Source organism: Haliotis cracherodii, unplaced genomic scaffold (genome assembly GCF_022045235.1).
Source record: "Haliotis cracherodii isolate W230 unplaced genomic scaffold, xgHalCrac1.p SCAF_5, whole genome shotgun sequence".
NCBI lineage: Eukaryota > Metazoa > Mollusca > Gastropoda > Lepetellida > Haliotidae > Haliotis > Haliotis cracherodii.
In genome coordinates this window covers 35,736,797-35,762,412 of record NW_027266308.1, presented here as the reverse complement: position 1 = coordinate 35,762,412, position 25,616 = coordinate 35,736,797, and the positions used below count along the sequence as shown (strand labels likewise).

The following is a 25,616-nucleotide window of genomic DNA, read 5'->3' as shown; positions in this document are numbered from 1 at the left end:
TGGTACCACTGACATGTATCATCAAATCTCATAAGACTGACAGTATATCTCTGACTGGGGTATATCAGTTGTCTCAATTCCGGCTTACACCCTCTGTTATGTATCTGTCTGGCATTCATAGGATGTGTTAACCATTGAAGAGGATAGACCAGAGCTCATGTATCCAGAGTACTACTTAATTCAACAGTTGGGTGTACATTTCTGGTGCTCAAAATACTAAAACAAATAATAAAATATGTACAAAAGGATTTAAAAATATGATTCTACTAGAATATGGTCGTGTCTGAGCTGAGCCCTGTGACTAGAGTGTTAATGAATGTAAATAAAGGCATGATAGACAAGGTGGTAAATATTCACTGGTTTATTATTATCAGCTACATATATATTTATATAATTAAGGAGACTGGAATCAAAAGTGACTGGAGTCCAATTGTCACGGACAAAGATCCCTACACGGATAAACAACCTACCAGGGAAACTGAGTTCGACAGTTCACACCGTCGCAGAGCTATCCGTCAAGGTCTGACGAAAGCAAACTAAATCAAAATATAGGGCTAGACATAAGCTACCTAAAGCCACAATTAGTAAGGTGGCAAAAATGACGAGATACACGAGAAATATCTACATAGTACGAGATAATCCCGTTATTTCGCAAAAATCAAAGTTACTAAAACACTTTCAAAATGTGAATATGCTTGTACACTCTTGTGGGATAACACATTTAAGAACATAACATTGAAATGGTATAGAATGAAATTTACAGACAGCAAATTCCCGAACCATAGCCCAACAAACTCAAATTAAACAAAACTGAAGCCGAGCTGCCGATCGCTGGACAGTGATGAGTCGGAGGCGCTAAGATCACTGGACCGTCACGAGCTGCGTTTGACGACCCGGTGACAATGGTACAGATACATAACTCATAAAGTGAGAATTAATTTGAACAGTTCATGAAGTAAGGTCCTCACTTATTGTATGACAAAGTGTGAATTACATATTGATTGTTTCAGATGGCACTCGAGAGCCAGAAGCTACGGGTGTTTTGTCTTCTGGTCATTTAGAGGTAGGTTTACACAATATAAATAATTAGAAGTTACACAGGAATCAGGATGTCTTGTGGATAGAAAGGGCCACTTTACAGCTTATTTTAGTGAAGATATTTCCTATGGAATACTTAAAAAATATAATGATTATCTATGGTGATGTGAATTTAACTGAAGTGTACAATGGAAAGTAATGGTGCAATTACAACATCCAAACTTCTAAACTGTTTGGCAATGAGGAGTTTATTTGTTTGAGAGCATTCTGTATGCGATTATCAAGAATTCATGACCAAATACATAATTTGTCATGAAATAGTATGGTTTTTCTATGTAAACTGAACATGTCCAAACCATGTTATCAAATTATATACCCTGTGAAAAGTGTCATGGCTTTATTACCGTTTATTGAGGCAGTCTAACCAACTGATTACTGACGGAGCCCAACTTAACAGCATCAGTCCTGGATATAAGTGTTATCAATAATGCCATAAGTCAGCAGCATGATTTTCGACTTCGTCATCGCCAACAACCATTGCTGAATATGAAATACATGTGTAAATAAAATGACAAAACTCTTCCAAAATATGTATAAAACCTTTCTGTTTTTCCCCCACTTTTGAGCGCTGAACTGGTCTTAACATATTCTTCAGTAATTGGGACCTGATTGTAATTAGCCCCCAACAACGATAGTTATTGTTGGTCGTAAGAGCCGACAAAATTCATTATTGATTTCAGTGATCGAGTCATACTAGTTTCCCTTGTGGACTGATAATAGAAACTGGTGATTCCCTAGGACCGACGTTTTGGATTGTCTCGTCGAAACTCGACTATTTATTTGTCACAGTGGTAAAACTTGAGCATCTAGATAACAAGTCGATCATTTTCAGTTCGGGATTTAATTCCATTAACGTTTTGCTAAATATACTCAAAAACGAAAGTTCCTGTGACCTCAATATTTTAGTGTATTTTTAAAGTAAAGTTTGGTTTTCAATATTGTAGTACAAGTATGGAATCAAGTCACAAAAACGCAACTGCTACAGAAAAGCATGCATTCCATGTAAAAGTTGACTTTTATGCAAGCCACATACATTTTACAACCCAAGAATGGGTATAAAAACATGTGCGTTAACGGGATTCCATATACATTGTTTAGCATCGTGTTGACAACAACCAATCAGAAAAACAACAAGATTACGCAATTTATTCAACATTACGAAATGCCATGCATGTCCGAAAATGAGCGTCTGCTAGCCATTGGTATGCTTGAAGCAGGATCGAGTCAACGTGATGTCGCAAGACAATTTAATGTCCACAGAAACATCATTTGGTGTTTATGGCAACTTTCGCAACAGACGAATGTAGTCAGAGACCTTCTTCGGAGTGGCAGGCCACACGTAATCAATAATCGACAAGACAACTGGATTCGAACAACACACCTACGAAATCGATTCAAGCCAGCAACAGTGAGTGCAAAAAGCATCCCTGGCCTACGACGAATATCTTCACAAACCGTACGTTGTCGCCTCAGATGTGCAGGGATTGTCGCCAGAAGACTCGCCAGGAAATCACCGTCAAGCATGTCTACAGTGGTGCAGACAGCGACTATGCTGGACGGTCATGCAGTGGGGACAAGTTCTATTCACTGACGAGTCTGGTTTTCACCTCAGCCACAGCGATGGGCGGATTCGAGTGTACCGACGTCGAGGTGAACGTTACGCCAATCATTGTGTCATGGACGAAGATCGGTTCGGGGGCGGCAGCGTTATGGTATGGGATGGGATTACAGCAAGACAGAGGACCCGTATGATAATGGTAGAGGGAAATCTCAATGGACAGCGCTACCGCGACGAGATCATCGCCCCTGTTGTTCTACCGTTTTAGCGTCGTTATGGCCCAAGCATTACCTTTCAACATGACAACGCCCGGCCTCTACTTGTTCGGGATTCTCTTCAACAAAACAACATGAATGTCATCCCCTGGCCGGCTCACTCCCCTGATCTCTCACCAATCGAGTACATGTTGGATGTGATGGATAGGCGCCTTCGACGTCAACCACGTGTTCCACAGACACTCCAGCAGATATGGACAGATATCCCATGGGACTTTGTGCGACGCCTGGTTCATTCCATGAGACAAAGATGTGTTGCTTGCATCGCAACCAGAGGACACACACGCTATTGATTTGTAAATCGACATTTTGGCATGTTCATGTTTTTTTTATGAAATCACGCATTTTCTGAAGTCAGTATGGCAAATTAAACCATTTGAACACTTACAGGAGTCTTTTATCTGTTGCAAACCGAAATTGATTCAGATTTGGTAACAAAACTTTGCATTAAATCTTATTCAATGTCACAGGAACTTTTGTTGTTCAGTATATGAAAAACGTGTAGGCGAAGTTACTTTTAGGCTTTTACCCACTTTGAGGCGCTGAATTGGTCTCAACCTATTCTCAAGTAAGGCCAAATGGGGACCCGTTTATAATTAGTCCTCACACAAATAAAAATATTTTTGGTCGCAAGAGCCAACAAAAACTCAGATCTGGTAGTCGTATGCCGGTGGCGTGGATCGCTGCGCATCTGTACTCATTTCGCGAACATGCTTTCACTCACTTGGTTGCCTGGTCGAAACTCGATTATTTATTTTGTAAAACTTTAACATCTACATAACAAGTCGAACAGTTTCAGTTCGAGATTTAACTCCATTAACGTTTTGGTCACACAATGACAGTGACGATATTACACATGTTGGGAATGAATTCGTATTTTGTTATTTCTTTAAACAAGAAATTATTGAATTAAACCTACATAATCATCCGTGATTCTGGTTAGAATAGGATTATTTGATATTCAGGGATGGATATGGGCTTGTTTTGAAAGAACGAATTGTTCCAGAAAACAATGGCAAAAATTATTTTGTCTCAAGTATACAAAATAAAAATATACCCTGGACGTAATGATAGTATTTCTGATGCTCTTTTTATTATATATTTTTATATTTCAGAGAGACTTAAACTTTCCTCTTCACCAAAGTGCCCAAATGAAAGCGGAGCTGGAGTGCCGATTTGCCCAAAGAAAAGACATCTTAAAACGAGCTTGTGATCGTGTTGGGAGCACTGTTTCGTCAAGAAAAATGATATTGACGCATCCAAATAACCATAAAACCTCTGCAATGTGTGTCATACAAAAAGCTGGAAGTACTTACTGGAATTATGTTGTTGCTGTTTATCGAAGACATACTCAGACAATTATAGGCGAGGACTCCCATAGCAAAATAGTTATTGGAATAAAAGAACCAAAGCTAAATACACCACACACCCTATTCACGTTTGTAAGAAACCCATACACAAGATTACTGTCGGGATATGTAGATAAGATTTTCTCAATAAACCCTGTGTATTGGAAAGCGGTGGGATCTAAAGCCGCGGAAACTGTTCGCGGTAAGGAGAATTCCAGTGCAGGAAATGCATCGTGTGGCTCCGACGTTACTTTTGCGGAGTTTGTGGACTTCATTCTTTACAGCAACGACAACAAGATGGATATTGATAGACATTTTAATCCTATTCACAGACACTGCGGGTTTTGTAATGTTGACTATGACTATATAGGGAAGATGGAGACGTTTGTGGATGACATGGTGTTTGTGAGTGACGTGATGGGACTTCTGAAATATAACAAATCAAGGGATGCTGTTATAAATTGGGGTCTAGAGGGGATGCATCATATGATTTACTCAAATGCGTTCAATGTGTTTACATCGAGGCGGCTGCAAATGGAAAGATGTGGAGTGACACTTATTGAAGGACTTCGTGTTACCTGGAAAAGATGGCAGATTCGAGGAATGATATCTATGGATCTCCCATTTCCACTGAAAGCAGATGATGATCAAGTGACATTTGAAAGATTCAATGAGTTAGCACAGAAGGCGCACAATGAGTCTGATCCTAAAGTCTTGTCGGAGGGAAAAAAGAGAGCACTCAGAGAAGCATATGGGTCACTGACCTATGAGGCCAAGGTCAGACTGAGGAAGCTTTTTGAACCCGAGTTTCAGATGTTTGAATATGATCCTATGCCAGACTACGTTTTTGGAAAATATCGAAATGTGGACAACTTTAGCTTTTTTGATAATAAATTCCTACGGGATTGAGAAGATGAAATATCCACTTTAGTTTCTGTACATACAAACACAAAATATGCCTTTGGCACTGTTAAAATAATCGTTATGGAAATACCAACATAATTATTTTAGTCCATATTTTAAGTTCGGGGTGCTAATTTGAGCAGGAGGGGAATATTTCGTAAATGTGATTCAAGCTTATTTTCAGTTTAGAAGATTCTATGTGTTGAACATAATGATGAATCTGCAATGCCCATGTTCCATGTTTGCCGGTTCATATCATTTAGTTTGCGCGAAGGGTTACTGTTAACCATTAAGATTACATAACATTAATGTCAGTTTGGTCTAAGATATTGTGAATAAAAGTGAGACATTTGTACATTATGTTATTGGTGTTTGAAACTTTCTTCTCTCTATATTGCATATGGGTATTTCTCATTTATCCCTTCATCTATGTTCTTCAGCTAATACACATTTTCTTTACTTAACCCTCGATCCCTATTGTGGAAGGATGCCAAGATTGGACTCAAATGAGACATCTCTCACACTAAACCCTTACCGTGACTAATGACCTATGATCATGTTTAGTATTGTGTCTATGTTTTTCCGCATTAATATACACTATCATCACTATCCACGGATACTACACGAAACATACGTTTTTCGTTACGCTTATACAGACCAATGACATCACTTCAAGATCCATTTATACTCATTCATGATAGTTTCTTATGTTCCTTATTAAGATAGAATATCTCATAATTCCGTTATGCACGTAGGGTGAGACTGAACATACAAGTCTGTCTGTTAGTAATAAAAAACTGGTATCGTGTTGTAATTTGTCAACGGCGCATACAGTGCAGAGAGGCGACAATATCTCACGATTATTGCACCACGAGTTATGTGATGCAGTTAATGCATTTCTGTGTTCATAGTTCTATAGTTTTGTTTTCTTCTTGTTGATTAAGGCAGCACTCATCAATATTCTAGCTATATGACGGCGGTCTGTAAATAATCGAGTCTTGACCAGACAATCCATTGTATTTACATCAAGATCATCGATCCGCGCAATTGGGATACAATGACAAACATCAACCAAGTCAGCGAGACTGACCGTCCGATCCCGTTAGTCGCCGCTTACGACAAGCATAGTCGCTTTTTACGGCAAGCACGAGTTGCCGAAGATCTATTCTACCCCGCATCTTCACCGGTCTGTCTTCTTTGAAATTTGAAGTATTTAATCATATACCATTTCAGGAAGATATACTAGTATATGTTGTAGAAGTGTTTTCTTCTGAATTTGAAGTTTCCATTTATTAACCCCTTTTTACTGTAAAATTCTGGGTATTTAAATATACTCTCACAAAAAAGAAACATAACTAAACAATTCAGCCCTTAATGGGTTTATTTCAAAGCATGATAGAGAATAAGTGTTCTGTAATACTTGTAGTTTCACGTAGTTGGTGCAACAAAGTTTGTCTATGTGATGTTCTGGATTTCATAACACACGGAAGCCGTGAAGATATTATATCTGTTATGATCACCGCGTGTTTGTGTAAACGCACGGCAACGTCTAGGCCTAGGCATTGATTATATTAGTCTTTGAATTATGGCCTGGGCAATCCTCCTGCACTGTTCGAGCCAGTTCATGAAGGGTTTCAGGCTGTGGTTGACGCTGTGACAGACATCGGCCGAGTTCATCCCAAAGATGCTCAATTCCGTTCACATCTGCCAATCTGAATTGCAAAAGACGCAAAATTACGTTGTTATTAGCTAGGAAGGCTCCATTGACGCGAGCCGTGTGGGGCCTTGCGTTTTCATGTTGGAAAATCTCACGTTGGACGTTAATGGCAGGAAGGAGGTGTTGCCTCAAAAGGTCCTCCCTGTAACGTAAAGCCGTCTGTTTTTCCCCCACATTCTGACACTTCCTCCACCAAATCTGTCCACTTGACTTACACTATTACGAACAAAACGTTCGTTAACACGTCTGTATACACGTATTCGGCCATCACATCTTTGTAACAGAAAACGTGATTCATCACTAAACCAAATTCGTCTTCAATGTTGCAGTTTCCAGATCTGAACGTTGGTACACCAAAGAACGCGTTGAAGGCGGGGATGACGTTGATAGACTTAGCCAAAATAAGGTCTCCTAGCTTTCAATCGAAAATGGCGAAGACGATTCCGTACATACTGGGTGGATATCTTCGTAGTCCTGGCACGTTGGCAGCTGTGTGTTCGGCAGTGAGAGTGCGATCCGTAAAGGCAGCACACGGATGTACGGATCTTAGGCAGGTGTAGTGTCTCGGGCGGAGCGTGGACTGACGTTGGTTGAGCCAGAATGTTGAATCGTACAACGAGACGTGAAATTGTACTCTGGTTGACATTAAGACGACGGGCAACTGATGTCTGAGGCTCTCCAGCTTGATGTCGGCTTATGGCGATTTTGTGTGTTGCAGAGTCTCTGTTTCTTGTACAAGAGTGAGTGAGTGAGTGAGTTGGGTTTAACGCCGCTTTTAACAGTATTCCAGTTATATCACGGCGTGTCAGCTTATTGTGGACGGAAAGCCCGAAGTGATGCAGGTCTCAGACGTTTACCACTTCGGTGAAACCCACGAGCACGGGTATGGTGCTGACAAACCTAGAAACATAATTGGGGCGAACCGGGATTCGAACCCACAATCATAGGTTTCTGGCGTGCCAAAAGGACGCAACTCTGCACAGCGAATGGCGGCGCCTTAGATTCGAATACGAATACTATGAGGCGCTCCAAGGTTAATCGGTTAATACCATACCACCCCCCTCGAGTACACATTCACTGTTGCGTGAACCGATCACACAACATACTATGAGGCTATCACGACTTGTTCAAATGATCGCCAGCCATAGCTGCATACACCTCCATTCGGTGATGTTTAAATTGATCGGAGCAAAGAAACAAGTTTTAATACACACAGCTAATCAGGCAACCAAATAGAGAGACAAACGATATTTATTACTCTTCGACCGTATCTAAGAGTGAGTGAATATAGTTTCACGCCGCTTCTAGCACTATTCCAGCAATATCACGGCGGGGGACACCGGAAAATCGGCTTCACACATTGACCCATGTGGGGAATCGAACCCGGGCCTTCGACGTGACGAGTTAACGCTTTAACCACCAGGCTACCCAAACGACCCCCGTGTCTAAGAGGAAATAAAAAAAAGGATTTCTTTGAATTGATGGAGCATACAATCAATCATCCACCGAATGTTTTTTTACGTTTTAGGGATGATGTTTTACGTTTGTAGTTTTTTTATCGTGATGAAAACAAAAACAAAAACTTAAAGTTTTATGGAAGTTAGCAATATATATAGGATGATGCCCTGCGCAATGATGGAGTACGTTCTCAAACCTCCAACAGGTGAATCATGTACAGGGCTAAGTAAAGAATTATCAATCAATGGCTTCTTTCTGTGAAGCGTAGTTTCATCACTAATTGACAGTTGCTCACAACATATGTTTATGATATACTAGTAGTTGGAATCGACAATGCATATTTATTATGATTGTGGAAATGGTTGTGTGACTTCTTAAAATGTTGGTAGCTTGTAGCAGTGGCCATTCTTTTTTGTACTACATCCGCCATGTGTTTTCCCCAACCGGAAATGATGTAATTGTCCTATGTCAGGTCATGTGATAAGTAATATAAGGGTATGGTTTCAAAATAGACAATCAAGGAATATGATAATGATTTCAAGACATATATACATTTGGGGAAACTCTTCTGTACCAGGGGTCACGTGTGGCTCAGTCGTCTAAGGCGCCGCGATTCGCAGGGTAGAGTTGCGTCCCTTGGGCACGCCAGAAGCTTATGATTGTGGGTTCGAATTCCCGGTTCGCCCCGATTATGTTTCTAGGTTTGTCAGCACCATACCCGTGCTCGTGGGTGTCACCGAAGTGGTAAAGACTGAGACTTGCATCACTTCGGGCTTTGCTCCCACATTAAGGTGACACGCCGAGATGTGACTTGACTACTGTTTAAACCCAACTCACTCACTCACTCACTCTTCTCAACCTGGAAAAGCGGCCGTGTCGGGACTGCATCTGTTTTTCAAATCTACACTAAATGTATATCCAATCTATCATTCAAGTGTAATGCTGTTAGTTTACCTGGCCGCAGGTCATAACAAACAAACAAACACTTAATTTGAATGTGTAAAGTTGCATGTGATTTCGGCATGTCCGTTGTTTTAATCCTTCTGATGTGACAGCACTTTGTGTATACAAATCACCAATTTTTACTATGCCTTAAAATGTATGCATACTCTTACTCGAGTATTGCCAATAATACTTGTTAATTTTTTTTTGTACATGTATTTATGTCACATTGTACTCATTTTTGTAATTTTATCAGTCAAACTTATTATCAAAGAAACTAAACTTTGTCTTTTCATACTTGCCAAAGACAAATTCTGGTGTGGATTCATAATCAAACATTTCAAATTCAGGTTCAAACAATGTCCTCAACTTGGCCTTAGCTTCATAAGTAAGGGTCCCATAGGCCTCTCTAAGTGCCAAATGTTTCCCTTGTACTAATATATTAGGATCAGATCTAGCATGAGCTTCTTGGCCCAAGTTGTAGAATCGTGTGTGTGTTATGTTAATACCATTAGCCTCAACTGGAAATGGAATCTCCATTGAAATCATTCCACGAATTTGCCATCTTTTCCATGTGGCACGAACACCTTGAGACAGGGTCACTCCACAAGCTTCCATATCTTTCCGCCTGCCATTGAATAAATTGCGTGCATTTCTGTAGAACATTTTGTCAACACCGTGAATGCCCTCGTTTAATACAACCTCTCTTGTGGAATTGTGTTCCATCATACCTAAAGCGCCAGCTACATAAACCATGTCTTGAAGGAACGTTTCCATTTTACCAATGTAATCATATTCAGTCTCACAGAATGCACATTGTCGATGTATGGGAACGAAATGGTTATCAATTAGTATATTTCCCTCGAGTTGATAAAGAATATAGTCCACATATTCTGCAAATGTAATGTCGGTACCACAGGTGGCATTCAGTTCTTGTTTTGTTCTTGTTACAGTTCTGTTCTTGTAGCGAATTAGCTTTAAAGCATTATATCCCGAATTTTTCCAAAAGGTCGGATTAACAGAAAATATTTTATCCACATACCCAGACAATAACCTTGTGTATGGGTTTCTAACAAATGCATATTTCTTGGTAGACATATACAGTCTCTGTGGTAAGTCAGTCGAAGACACAAACGCAGTGGTGTTCAAAATAGAACGATGAAATATATTATATTTGGCAAGCACTCGCATCCAAAACATGCTTCCGACTTTCGCTATCCTGCATAATGAAATTCTTTTACGGACGTTGGTCTTTGAACCATGTGGAGGTATGCGAAATCTTGGTCCAAGAAAATACCGATGGTATTTCGTACAAGACCTCTTTAGTAATTCCCGTCTTTTGGCAAATCTGCATTCAAGTTGACTCTTCATCGCCTGACTTTGGTATAGAGGTGAATCGAGACTCTTCAGCTTCTACAATATTAAAGATAACAACATCAATGAAAGGCACACCAACCATTTCGGAGTGATATATTTGGTCACAACACATCGATTTGCTTTTCAACTGATCTAGATTATGCACATAGAAACAGTTCCTTGTGGAGAGATCGTGAGAATCTAATGGTTCTACCTCCGGATCAGCAGATTCGAATGATTTCTCTAAATTAAGAATGTTCAGGTAAATACAAACGTCTCTTAATTTTGCCAAATAGACCTATAGTTGCGTCAGCTGTACTTCTTTAAATGCAGGTTCAGAATAGCCAGACGAGTGAATGACTGGCACAGTGTCCACTGAAACTACAATAGCATGACGTCGTTATAACGATTTAAAAGTATAGAGTGAGTGAGTATGGTTTTACGCCGCTTTTTGCAATATTCCAGCAATATCAATATGGGGAATCGAACCCGGGTCTTCGGCTTGACGAGCGAACGCATTAACCACTAGGCTACCCGACCGCCCTTAAAGAGCAGTCATATAGCTGGAATATAGCTGAGAGCGACTTTAAACAACAAGTATGCAAAGCACATAAAATAACGCCACTTGTCACAAATCATAAATTTCCTTGTTATTTTGGGTGATAATGACATTTCCTTTGGTTATATACTCACCGCCAAAAGAAACGAGCATCACAGAAACATATATAGAAGTATGTACGTTAAGAAGAGATGTTTCCAATGTGTATCAATTAATGACAAAACTAAAAATCAGTCAATTGTTACCACAAAGTGTCTTTATTTTCTTGGCACTAATCCTGCCCGAGACAAATGGTGCATCTCGAGTCATGAATCTATGACGTCACATGTGATGCATTCATGAGCTTCGGTTCACACAACATACCAGTATGTTCGTTTGTGCATCAAACCAATCTTATATCTCGTATTAACAAACATATATTGTATTCGCGTTTCTTTTGTCGGTGAGTATATTAATGTAAATGTGAGTGAGTATGGTTTTACGCCGCTTTTAGCAATATTCCAGCAATATCACGGCGGGGGACACCAGAAATGGGCTTCACACATTGTACCCATGTCAGGAATCGACCCCGGGTCTTCGGCGTGACGAGCGAACACTTCAACCACAAGGCTACCCGACTGCCCCTAATGTAAATGCAAAACACTAAGAATGTCGTTGTGTTTACATTCTTCACCAACAACACCTACCTCAACGTTACAACCAGATGTTATCGACAGAGACATTTGTAGTGAAGGTTCGTCTGCAAATACAAAAGTTTAATAACATATCTGCCCTGTGTTCGCGCTATCCTCCTGTGTCACCTTTCGTTCAGAGCACAAAATATTTCAAAGCTTAAAATGCACATAAACGATGAAACACAGAAATGCATGCACATACGGAGGTTTGATCCAAAGGCGGCATTGTGACATTGAAACTTTAGATTGTCGACAAGCATGAATAATACATTTATGAAAATACGAACAAAGTATCTATATTCTATATAAAGTACAACCTGCATTCACACACGGAAGCAATATACTTGTGTGTATGCCCTCTCCTCTAAAAAATGTATCACTAAAGTATTTGCATTGTAATAAATATAGTAATGATAAAACTTGGTAATTTGGTAGGTCTCCGACAGATATGATTTTCAGTTTTTTTACACCTTTGATTGATACGGATTACGTACCTGTAGTCTAGTCACTGTCTCTAATGTATCTGCTTGTAAGAAATTTCGAATGTCTTGTTATAGCACTGTTCCTAAAATACGACGTTTCTGCCGGTCGTAAGTTCATTGTTTGACTGAGCACACTCGTGTCGGGGTTGCGATATTTTATTCTCTTTGTTGGCAGCCTGCCACCGGTCTGAATTTTGAGAAAGGTCTCAGCATGGGACTGTTAATTACTTCTTAATGATGTCTACAAGCTTACAAACTTGTAGATGTTGGGTGCGGTTAGGACCAAACTTTTTCAGCTCAGAGTGTTAGTGGTCCTGGAACCCATAGTGTCAAACAGGTTCTGCACAAAACGTCCATCAGATTCTACTGTTCAGCAACCTTGTCACTGAATTTCAGAACTCTGGCATGATATAATAATCAAGGATTTCGAAGGTGAACGAGGGGAAAGGCAGACGCACGTGGATTTACCCTCAGGTTATTATTGTCTGGAGTTCACATTTTGGGGCATTTCACATACTAATTGAAAAGAGTTCACCTGCACATGTCCACTTTAGTGATACAGACTGTAACCAAAAATGCAATGAGCCGTAGCTCTTAATCCCTTATAACAACGGTAACAACAACCAGGGTGAGGACACAGTAAGGTTAAACCGTGTCCAACAGACAATCTGAGGTGGCTATCTCCCATCAAGTCAGCTCTGTTTTTAAGCCCATAGTTATGTTTTTACATATTGAAATAAAAGGAATTTAAAAAATTATATTTAACAAACCTACACATTACCAAATACAAAACTTTATAACCCTTTCTAGACTTCGTTCCAATTAACCTGGATCATTCAACTCGCTCGCGAACGTCGTATGCGACTTTAAAGTGAATACGTCTACAGTGTACAAGTAACTTTTAACTGTATCATATATACTCATGATAAGCAATTATTTTCGTTCCTAATTCGAATGAGCACATTCTGAGGCTAAATCTGCAAAAGGACAGATAAAATATTTCTTTGTACAATGCAAACGATACAAACGTAGCGGCTGATAATAGAGACAATGATTTAATAATCTGCAATATATCAAGTGTTCTCGTTCAATCTATTGTACATATTGAAGTGATTGTAAAGTTTCAAGGAGTACTAAAATGTTGTGGTATTATGAATGTATTTAGAATATGAATAGCGAAAAACAGTCACCATATCGGATGTACATGTATAACTTGTCTTCCAACACCACGCTTGTGCCGAGGCCCATGGTCATAAAACTAATCGGTCCCATAAAAGGAGCAAATAGTTTCGCAGATACTTCTTGCTATGGTTCACTCCCAATTGTCAGACGACCTAATCATCAGTCAGACCAGTCAAGTGTGACCAGCGTACCTGCCTGGTTTTGGCTCCTAATTACTGAACTGCCCAATACTGTCATACTGTGGGCAGAGTAAGCGGCCTCGTTGAGTGATACAGACTAACCAGATTATGATTGTGTTTGTAAGTTGCGTTTAATCTGTGTCGGGTTGCAGTTGTTTTATTAGTCAAGACTAGGGGTAGTTTTTTCAATGAAACCTTTTAGCCGTTGAGTTTGTTTTGCATTCATTTCATTAAATACATTGTTAGGTAGAATGATAACACGTTATATGGATTAAACATCTCCCTAATCTGAGTATAATCTCACATGTACTCTAAGTTCCGTACTATATTACTTTGCGGAGACACTGAGTATAATTTTTTAGTTGGCATTGTATGCTGTCTGATGACTTTACACAAATCCCTGCATTCAATAGACCCGTGAAGATCTTCAACAAACCATTCTTGGCGTAAAAGGGCGACAGCGCTTGTCGTAAGAAGCGACTACCGGGATCGGGTGGTCAGGCTCGCTGACTTGGTTGATGCATGTCATCGTATCCAAATTGCGTGGATCGATGCACATGATGTCAATCACTGGATTGTCTGGTCCAGACTCGATTATTTACAGACCGCCGTCATACAGCTGAAATATTGCTAAGTGTGGCGTTATACAACTAACAAACAAACAAAACACAAAAAGAGAAAGTGTATGAGTACTAAAACTTGCAATAGATATGCGTACCCTACGTACACACGAGTCCCATTCGACAGTCTACAACACACGAATAACTGTCAAACAAGTTTGGGTACCCCTTCTGTTCAGGCAAGTTATTTAGTTCGATAATTTTGTATTAAAATCCTTTTCAATTTGTTTTCATCCTTTTTCCCTATTCCATGCATGTTTATGTTGCTACATCTTATTGCTCATGTTTCCAAGTATGGTAAAACACTTTAATGTTTCTCCTTCTTAATCTAACGTTATAACATTTCCGGTCATTGCCATCATCTAATACACAAGAGATGATACCAAGACATATTTTATTCGGTTTTATGGTCTTACAATTGATTTTATTAGTCTTTAAATCTTAGGTATAGTAAATACTTTCACAAACAGGGCTGTTAACTGATATAAGGAATGTGACATCCAGTTGAGGACTGAATACGACGTACGTTAGTCTGGTAACGACATTTCTGCAATAAATTTTTGAATAAACCGTTAATACGCCAGTTGTGACAGGGATGATGGTATGGTAGATGTAGCAGACATATTAACAGCCGTTGTTACGCGAGTCACTAGGTTATTAGTACGGCATTGGCCTTGTTGATTGGTACTATACTTTCTGTGGCCACTGGCGGACGTAATTCAAACTCCTTCCACACTGACATCGCACCAAATATATTTGTGTACCGATTACATAACTCTTACTGTCAGGGTGGGGTGGTAGTTCACGCGAAACGGACGACACTGTGTATATTGAGCGGCTCCTTTGATATCGCCTCACAACATACTTTTAATGAATGACCAATTAAACGATGATACACATCAGGATCGCGGAGAAAATACAAGCTTCGTTCGCGTTGAATATATATATCAAGGCACAAATTCATCTTTCATAAACTTTTTGTTTCTTGGTGCTTTATATATCCACATATCAACGAAAATATGTAATACATGTATCCACAAAAATATACATGTACAGGCTAGGTATTTGCCCACAGCAACACCTGCATAACTGTTTATTCACGCGTGGTGTGGCAGATTGTAATTGACCGACAACAAGTATTGTAGAATCACCTGTAAATAAGGCCGACGCTGTAATTAGACACAACGTACTAATGAGAATATGAAAATTATCATAAGAAGGCTGTTACGTTTTTCTTAACTATTACCATTTTCATACCAAAAGTGACAATGCAGTTAAAAGTTGCTTTAGTGTCACAATATTCACTCACGTTTTCCTCAATCGCATTGAAACATAATTCCTACTGGTTAGTTCGACACTGCTTGTAATTAAATAATTATTTCGAGATTTCGTTAGAATGTAAGATATTCAGCCAAACGTTATGCAATAAAAGACGAATAGTTTCTTTCCATTAAAATACGCGCACGCGTACCTGTCACGTAATTGCACAGTGGGATGTATCAACGGGTCATAAAATGGGAAATGAAATAGAAACTAACTAAAACTTAATGTTGTACACGCACATGAATTCGTATGATAAACTGCCAAAACGTTTTGAGAGATAAGGCCGGGTTCATTAAAGATGTTGGGTGCGGTTAGGACCAAACTTTTTCAGCTCAGAGTGTTAGTGGTCCTGGAACCCATAGTGTCAAACAGGTTCTGCACAAAACGTCCATCAGATTCTACTGTTCAGCAACATTGTCACTGTATTTCAGAACTCTGGCATGATATAATAATCAAGGATTTCGAAGGCAAAACCTTTTCTCGCCCATGGGCGAAATATTTCAATAAATTTGTAAAATAGCTGATTTGAGTAAAATTGAGTTACATTATATGCCATGAAAATAGTAAGAACACCTGCATGTATTTGCGAAACAAAAACATAAGTTTTTAGTAAAGGAAAATATGCTCGCCCATGGGCCAAACCCTTTTCTCGCCCATGGGCGAAATATTTCAATATCGCTATAAAATCGTTGAATTAAGTTAAAATGAGTTAAATTTTGTGTCATGATACTTAAATAAATACATTTAATGTATTTGCGAAACAAAAACATGAGTTTTGAGTAAAGGAACATATTCTCGCCCATGGGCAGGCCCATGGGCAGGCCCATGAGCGACATAGTCTAAATATTGAGTTTTTGAACATTTTTTTTTCATTTTTTCATTAAATTTTGTGTCATGATACTTCAATGAATACATTTAATGTATTTGCGAAACAAATCATGAGTTTTAAGTAAAGGAACATATTCTCGCCCATGGGCCTGCCCATGGACCAAACCTTTTTCTCGCCCATGGGCGAAATATTTCAATATCGCTATAAAATCGTTGAATTAAGTTAAAATGAGTTAAATTTTGTGTCATGATACTTCTTTCAATACATTTAATGTATTTGCGAAACAAAATCATGAGTTTTAAGTAAAGGAACATATTCTCGCCCATGGGCCAAACCTTTTTCTCGCCAATGGGCGAAATATTTCAATATCGCTATAAAATCGTTGAATTAAGTTAAAATGAGTTAAATTTTGTGTCATGATACTTGAATAAATACATTAAATGTATTTGCGAAACAAAAACATGAGTTTTAAGTAAAGGAACATATTCTCGCCCATGGGCCTACCCATGGGCCAGACTTCGCCCATGGGCAGGCCTATGGGCGACATAGTCTAAATATTGAGTTTTTAAACAATTTTTTTTTCATTTTTTCTTCCTTGGTATGTTCCCATGAAAACGGCATGTTTAATTTTGTAAATACCTTTAACGGAGCCTGGGCAAAGAGCGTAGAGTTTCTGGACTTTTGGGTTTCCAGAATTAAAATGGGACGTGTTAATCGATAGAAGCCTATACATGCAAAAGTGGATGGCATTGTCGACGTCCTGTACAAACGCGTGTGTAGGCTTGGCTGATTCCTTTTGGAATACAACATATCAAATCCTGCAAGTATATCATATGATATTATTTTTATTAAGGCGGTAGCCATGCACTTCAAACGCAATTTACCAATGTTCTCAACTTGCATGCTATTGAGTTAATAACCTTTGTGCACTTAGTATAAGACTATAGATCTATTACTTGTGCTATAGATTACGTGGCATGAATCGAACTGCTACGAGTAAAAGTCTTGTTATATCTTATGACTGGCATGGGATGCTGGTGACCTATTTTCAACGGAATAGCCACAGAGTTAAACAAACCTGAACTGATACAGATGTAACATATTGTATTGGCAGCACAACCACATATGTCATAACACCACAGACGAATATTTATCACAATAACTGCTTATATACTGTTATTTTATTTTATGAACAAGAAGGAAAAGACACACACACACACACACACACACACACACTACTTTTCCCCTTACACAATCTATGCTCATATCAGTACTACTGTACGTTACACTGAACTGATTGCGTCCTATTGACAAGAATGTACCTTCAAGATATGCAAATAAAATGTACACACACATCGACACGTACCTTCTCTCCAGAATAAATATGAACATGTCAGAACCCCACACACAACAGCAACCAAAACACACTGTAATTGTCGTATCATGGCGTTCGCTGTGTGTAATGTCATCTGAGAACACCAGCTGTATGCCAGTATTGATCAGCGGGAGGGTATATAGTCCTCACCGCTTGGAATAGACTCACGAACTATCGCGATGATTAATTAACGAAGATAGCAGGATGTGTGGTAAACATGTTCAAACTTCGTAATGAGCAACGTGGAAATTGATGGTTTGCATACCACCTGCAACTCTGTATTGCAGCCACACTATCATGGGTCCTTTTGCGATTCTAGAGCCAGTCGACGAAAATCCTGGAACTTTGAACGTGACAGACTATCAGCAATGACATTTAGGTATAAATGTAAGAGTCAGGGTCATAACAGTTAGTCGCCTGGCATCATCTCAGATCTTCCAGTGGTTATGATGTTCACTGTAGTTTGATTGTCACAGTGAAATACGATTCTTTTCCGTTTCAAAAGCGATGCCCACAAATACTTGCTACAACTATGGGATACAGGTCTCTGTAAGCCATGGAAATGTCAGACAATTTGTTTACCTCCACGGGTCAAGCACTTGCAAACCGTTTTCCTTCATAGAACCACCAGATCCTACAGATGACGAAGCGTTTGTGAACAATTGAATGTCCGAAGCTACGATTGTATGCAGGTCCATAAATTGGGATACTCCGTTCCAGTTTTGGAGGAACAACAGACACATTTCACATTCTTTCCGACATTCGGCTGTCTGTGCTACCTTGTCGAACAGACTTTGTACTGTTATAGACAAACAGATTCGATATGAAACAACTCCTTGATCGAATAGCGCGAGCAGCAAAGTTCAGATGTCCCAGCAGGGACAGTAGAATTTGTTTTGTGCAGCTGTGGGAACTGCAAACGTCCTTGATGAATGTAATGATTCTGTGAACTGTGTTGTCCGGCAAACTATTCTCAGTGTCCAGGATGAAGCCAAGGTATTCTAGCAGTGCAGCTGGACCTTCCACTTTTTGAGTACTTAGTGAGACACCGATGATTTTAAGCAGTCGAGGCCAGAGTTCTTTCTGCAATAACGTTTGGTTTGTCCGTAGTCAGGAAGTCATCCAAAAGGTGCAACACAGTCTCCATTCCGTAGTTGTTGTGTGCAAATCCGGCAGATATCAGTTGACAGCTGACCAGACACCTTTTGGCTGGAGAGAAGCCCAAAGACCAACCTGGTATAAAAGTATTAACTGGTTTACTTTTGACTCCTTGGTAGGGCCACATATCGGGATGAACAGGGATTTGTTAAAAGGCATCTTTAATATCGAATTTGCAGAGTGTGTGGAACACTTTTCCCATATAGGAGTATGCACCTGATAGCATCGTCAGTTCTTATTCCACGCAAGAGGGCTCTTTGTCTATCAGGTGGTTATTGGTTGTTTGGTCGGTATTGTGGGGAGCAGACAATGTCCATGATCAACCTTTTCTTACCTGAGTACTTCCCAATTTCTAGTCCCAGTGGATTGATTCGAAAAACTGGAAATGGGGGTGTTGAAAAGGGGCCAGTCAGGTAGTTCTTCAACTCTTGGGCAATTAAACTCGACACAGATACAGAGTCCTTCCTGGTCAATAAGTTGCTATGACATTCATAGCTCTCGGGAGGCAAAGGTGAAATTCCTATGGAGAAACCGTCCTTGAAACCTGACAATAGTGTTTTGGCAAAGTCACGGTCAGGGCAATTGGCATCTTGCTGAAGTTTAGCAAAGAGTGGAAGTCATAGGTTTTCAGATGGGCCTAAATTATGGGCACTTGATACCACAGACAGGCATGCTGAAATGGACATAGGTGTCGAGTACATCCTGGCTTGTCATTGTAGTTGTTGCAGGCTTCCTTCCCTTGGTGTATCTGGCTTGGTCGTCCTCTTGCGTCAGTTAAGTTAAGGCACTGGCACGTTATCTGCTGAACGCGCATATAGACGTTTCTCCGTCAAACTTTTCAAAGACTATTTTTTGAAAAACTGAATATTTTGTGTGGCTTAAGAGATTGTTCAAGGCAAAGAGAAGTTGTTGCCTTGCGCATGGCGGAAGTAGAAAAGGTTGAGATCGATCGATCGTGTACGTCAACGTCACAACACGCCGAAGACACCCCAACAACTGGACAGAATTCGTACACTTATCGAGTCAGTGCCGATGAGATGCAAAACCGTGATTGCTGCCCGGGGCGGTCACACGAGTTACTGAGTTCAGTGCAACCTAGTGACCTTATGTGACATGACAATGAACACTTTTCGATGCCTTTGTACAACGACAACATGTGACTATCGAGCTCCAAATTTCATATTTGTATCTATGATATTAAATTCAATATATCGATTTTATAAGGTACAATACATTTACTAAAAATCTACCTGTGCGTTTCTTTGTTTTTGAAGAGTGTACATTCAACGGTATGAACCTTCTGAATAGCTCGTGTTTACACGACTAGCATATATTTGCACTAACACATGCTTGTTTTTTCAATATCAGTAATATTGCTTGGTGCATGTGTAACATATCGATTTGGCGTTCCCACAAGCTTTCTACTGAAAGCACCTGAATTGAATGTCGGAGACATATATACATTATTCTGAACTTGTGTCTGCACAGGATGCATTCAAATGTTTGCTACTCTAAGGATGTTAGCAATGCACAAGGTATAATGAGACATGAAATCTGATTGTGAATACCGGCCAAACAGCGAGGGGGGCCTTGATGGGTTCATGAACCGTGTGTGAACTCCAGCCAAGCGTGTCCGTAATGATTGATGTAATGCAGCAGCAGTCATTTACATGTAGATTGATAGAGACTATCTGGTAAGTAGCGTCTGATCACTATAGCAACAGCACCTGCTGAATCGTAATTATCATTGAAAGCATACAATTGTAAGGCCTCATACCAAAGACAAATGGGGCTAATTGACGTACTCACTCGCTGCAAGCTGATCAACACTGTCGCATCTACAATGCAATAGCAGCACAACACACAAGACACTGTCCCAATAGTGTACGACCTGATGACTGTTATCTGAATACTGGGAATACACTTAATGCACTGGGATTTTAAGACAGCATAAGCGAGGAGCAGCTTTTATTTTGATTTTAGTTTTATACTTAAGAATTTAATGTTTGAGACCGTGTACATTCCTGCACTGCAGTATGATATATAAGCCGTAATGCATACTTCATGTATCAGTATATTTGTATTACTAGAGTGAATGTGTGAGTGAGATGTATGTGTGAGTGAGATGTATGTTATTTTCCGTAAAAAGGTGTACTGATAAGTTGTGATGCTACCCTGTGCGGAAGCCCATTTCATGTAACAGGTATATATAAATATATAGATATATTTATACACCTGTATGAAACATGAGAATGTATCATAATTATAACGGCAATGTCGGGTGTTTGGTCAATTGTCCAAACAAACCTTGATTCGGTATTATTATGGGCCAGATGGTGCCATGTTAAGAATTCAAAATGCTTTCATAACCACAAAATACCATAAGAAACCCATGTGAGTCGTTATTCTGATAATGCAAGCTGGTACATTTTCCAAACATTCACCATTGCCCCACTACTTTATGACAGCTCTAACTTGAGACTTATGTCAATATAATAGAGCAATCACAATACATATATGCTGAACTCATTACAAACCCCAATATTGATGTGAGTGTGAAACGGCATACATCTATAACGCAACAGATGGATATAGAAAAATAACGGTAAAGTATTCAGGACATATCAATTTTTACCAGCCTCTCGGTTAGCCCCAACAAATGTGAATACGTGCCCTGCCATCGGCTGATTGCGCTTCATCGCACACCTTTAATCACTACGAGCAAGTACTACCGGTATAGCGGGTTCTACCATTGCTATAAGAGTATTGGCTCTTGGATTTCTCTCCATTCCTTCTGAAGTTGGAAATGATAATTTATTTTATACGGATGGGAGTGAGTTTGATTTTACGCCGCTTTTAGCAATATTCCAGCAATATCACGGCGGGGGACACCAGGTATGGGCTTCACACATTGTACCCATGTCGGGAATCGAACCCGGGTCTTTGGCGTGACGAGCGAACGCTTTAACCACTAGGCTACCCGACCGCCCATAAGCGGATGGGAGGATACGGTGACCGCAGCTGATTCCTTCAGTGGGGAGTACGCCCATACGATCGATGTTACGTAAAAGCAACAAATTAGTTCCCAAAATCATGATATATCTCTGCTAAAATCAGAAACATTCAGACTATATCGTGTGTTTATTACTTATTATCAAACAGTCATGACAGCAGGTATTAGCGAGGCATGTCACCATTTCACCTGAAAAGATATGTGAGCATATGGTACAAGTCAAAATAAAAAATTGCACAGGACATCATTTTGGTCATTGATACGTCTAATTTGGAGATGTCCGCCACATGTCTTAACACTTTTTGAAAGCTTTACCAAGGCACTGAGTGACGTAACCCAAACAGTAAGGGCAACTTGACTCTTTTCCAAAGTTGGAAGTTGAAGCCATTGCTCTTGTCATACAGTCTTGTGGGTAGTTTTCTTTTAAGACCCTATTACAAATATTTGACCCCGTTCACATGCACAACATTTACTAACGTAAGTAATTTTACATATGTATAACTATCCATGCGTGTGTAAATGTAAATTTACTATGCGTTCACATGAAAATCAACTTAGGTGTGTAAATAAAGTATGTAAATTGTGTAAGGCACACATATTAGTTAGTCTGTTCACGACTTTCAACACAAAACAGGTTGTTTTCCAATCAAAGTTGAATGAGAAGAGAGTTACTTCACCGAACGCAACGTGTGTTAGATTTAATTTGTACACAAAGTTTTGACTCCTGAAACTAAAAGAAAACACCGTTCTCCCAACTCTGTATTTACGCATACAAGTTGGCAACTGTTGACAATTTTTTTGGTGTTGCCAAAAGAACAGATATTAATTAGATCATCCTCTTACGTTGACATAAACGATCACATTGCAACATGTACACACTGTGCAAATTTATATTTACATTTGCACCTGATCCAGACACGATGCAAATTTGCTCCTGGTGTAAATATACACACAAGTAAACGCGTTCAAATGACAAGTATACTCACGTATGTATTTCTACACACGTTTGTAAATATACACACATATGTTTCGGTTTGGTTTTGTTTGTTGTTTAACGCCGCACTCAGCAATAGTCCAGCTATATGACGGCGGTCTGTAAATAATCGAGTCTGGACCAGACAATCCAGTGATTGACATCATGAGCATCGATCCACGCAATTGAGATACGACGACATGCATCAACCAAGTCGGGGAGCCAGACCACTCGATCCCGTTAGTCGCCTCTTACGACAAGCATAGTCGCCTTTTATGGCAAGCATGGGTTGCTGAAGACCTATTCTACCCCGGATCTTCACGGGTACACACACATGTATAGAGGCACGTGTGATAGGGTAAAAGATGACACACAAGACGTCCTACCTAGCCCATGCTTTGACGAGAGCCGACCATTTAGGATAGGGTGGTTGCAATGTGTGGACTGTCTTATTGTGTGACGTACATCTGATGTCCATTATATGTACTGGTCAAGAAATTGTAATTAGTGTGCTGTTTCTACTGAGACATTGTTTTTGTGTAATTGGGATAATTGTCAACTGCTGGATTGATATACATTATGAGAATTTTGTTTACAGAAAAAATAATGTGGTATGTTGATAGACGTGAGTACAATATACCAGGACAGCCAATTGCTCTTCGCTTAGTCTCTAATTAAAGGTGACTGAATCTGAAACACTCCAGCTCTGCGCATGTGCACAATGTCGTGCCAGGGAGTGAGTGAGTTGGGTTTAAACGCAGCTTTGAACATTATTCCAGTTTTTACATCACGGCATGGGAGTTTGATGTTGGAGGAAAGCCAGAATTGATGCAGGTCTCAGACGTTTATCACTTTGGTGAAACGCACGAGCACGTGTATGGTACTGACAAACCTAGAAACATATTCGAGGAGAACGGGGATTCGAACACACGATTTCGGTTTCTGGGATGCCCAAGGGACCCAACTCTGCATTGCCAATTGCGGTGCCTTCAACGACTGGGCTACCCGTGCCCACCAATGTCAGATTTATCATAATTATTCCGAAATCCGCTGTTGCCAAGCACCTTCCTGAATCTTGGATGTATTGCGTTTCCAACGTCACTACTACACTGTTTTTGAAACAAGGTTGGAAGGCTTTAATATACGATGGGACTGACACAAGTACCCAGCACAGGCCTGTTGCTTACTGCTACACATGACATAGTGCATAAAACGTCGACTTAGTGATCACGTACTGAAGTGACCCCAAACACAGATTAACTTTTAAAAGCGTTTATTCCCTCCCTTTAAGATATATTTAAACCCCAGTATGACAGTAACAATGCTTAAATCTAAACTAATTCCGAATTTACTAACACAACTAAATAACTAAACTTGCTCAACTTTTCTAGCCTAGGTTTACTAATGTCCTACTACTACTACTACTACTACTACTACTACTACTACTACTACTACTACTATTTATGGTCATTTTTGCCTCGTCAATAATTGTACATAGCTTGTTGTGAATATCTAATAATACCGTTGGATAGCTTATGTTCGGTGCTTTATTTTGATATTTACATCTCCAGTGTCGATATAGTAGTTAGTTTGAAGTTCGTGTTTTCCACGTGTTTATAAACACACGTTGGCTTGTCGCCTGTCAGTTGTATCCCCCGGCGGTCTAGCAGGGGATCTCTCTTAGTAACTAGTGTTTTTCTGGTAATCCGTAGATAACCAACCTTCCCGTGATTAAGTCACTATTTGGGAACGTTAGTATTTCCTTGTTCAGTCAAAGTGACCGGCACTTTTGTCGATTGAGACAAGTTATTGTTTAGACGTAATCGTTTAGCTTTGTAGTCTTAGTGGCTCATTTTAGGGATCAGCTCTCGGTGTTTATTTCCCCTTTGTTTTCTGAGCCGAGGAATGACCTCATCAGAGTTGATTGCCTTAGGTGTTAATTGGTCATAGCGGACTTATTTGGCAGTCGACGCACTTGGTCCGTATCTTGTCAAAGTGTTGTTTCAGATACCTTTCTTTTTGTAGCTGTAATTCAGTTGTTTGGCTGTATAACTTGGTTGTACATTTGCGCTGATAGAATTAATTTGTGATCTGCGTGAGCGCAGAGTGGATTTATTTGTAATTGTCAAACATTAGTACAATTAACTTCTTTGATATACATTAAGAAGGCTTGATGACGGTGTTTGAACCTACATCGAAACGTCGCTCTTAATTGTAATAAAGAAGTTGTTCATCCATAAATTCTTATCCTTAATTAGTACAATTAGTATTAATTTGATAAACCCTTGAACCTATTACCACGTTTTCTTTATCACTTTATTCTTATTCAATGAAACCCCTGAAACCCTAAAATCCTAGTACTAACACTAATACACACAATAAATAATTCACAACATGGAGTTACATATACATGTACAAATGCCACTCAAATTTCTCTTTCAATTCAAAATATATGCATAAACATCCACGGTTTCTTAGGTACGTCCAATGTCACTGCACTTAAGGGTCTACAAGAGAACACTCCCTGTTTTAAGGATGTGGCTGATGTAGACCACATCAGTGATGTTGCAACTGTCATGGACGTCATGCCAGA

General features: G+C 39.6%; 2 protein-coding genes across 2 annotated transcripts; one reads left to right on the top strand and one right to left on the bottom strand.

The window, feature by feature from the left end:
* The first annotated feature begins 4,082 nt into the window (after positions 1-4,082).
* Positions 4,083-5,189, top strand: LOC139444363 (carbohydrate sulfotransferase 8-like). The gene has a single exon (XM_071225317.1). The coding sequence runs from the start codon at positions 4,083-4,085 to the stop codon at positions 5,187-5,189; it is 1,107 nt and encodes a 368-aa protein (XP_071081418.1).
* A 4,363-nt stretch (positions 5,190-9,552) lies between these two features.
* Positions 9,553-17,973, bottom strand: LOC139444065 (carbohydrate sulfotransferase 11-like). Its single transcript, XM_071224970.1, has 3 exons — positions 17,871-17,973; positions 11,902-11,954; positions 9,553-10,713 (listed from the first exon to the last, which is right to left on the bottom strand). Exons 1-3 carry the CDS (start codon positions 17,971-17,973, stop codon positions 9,553-9,555), a joined length of 1,317 nt encoding a protein of 438 aa, XP_071081071.1.
* Between the last annotated feature and the right edge of the window lie 7,643 nt (positions 17,974-25,616).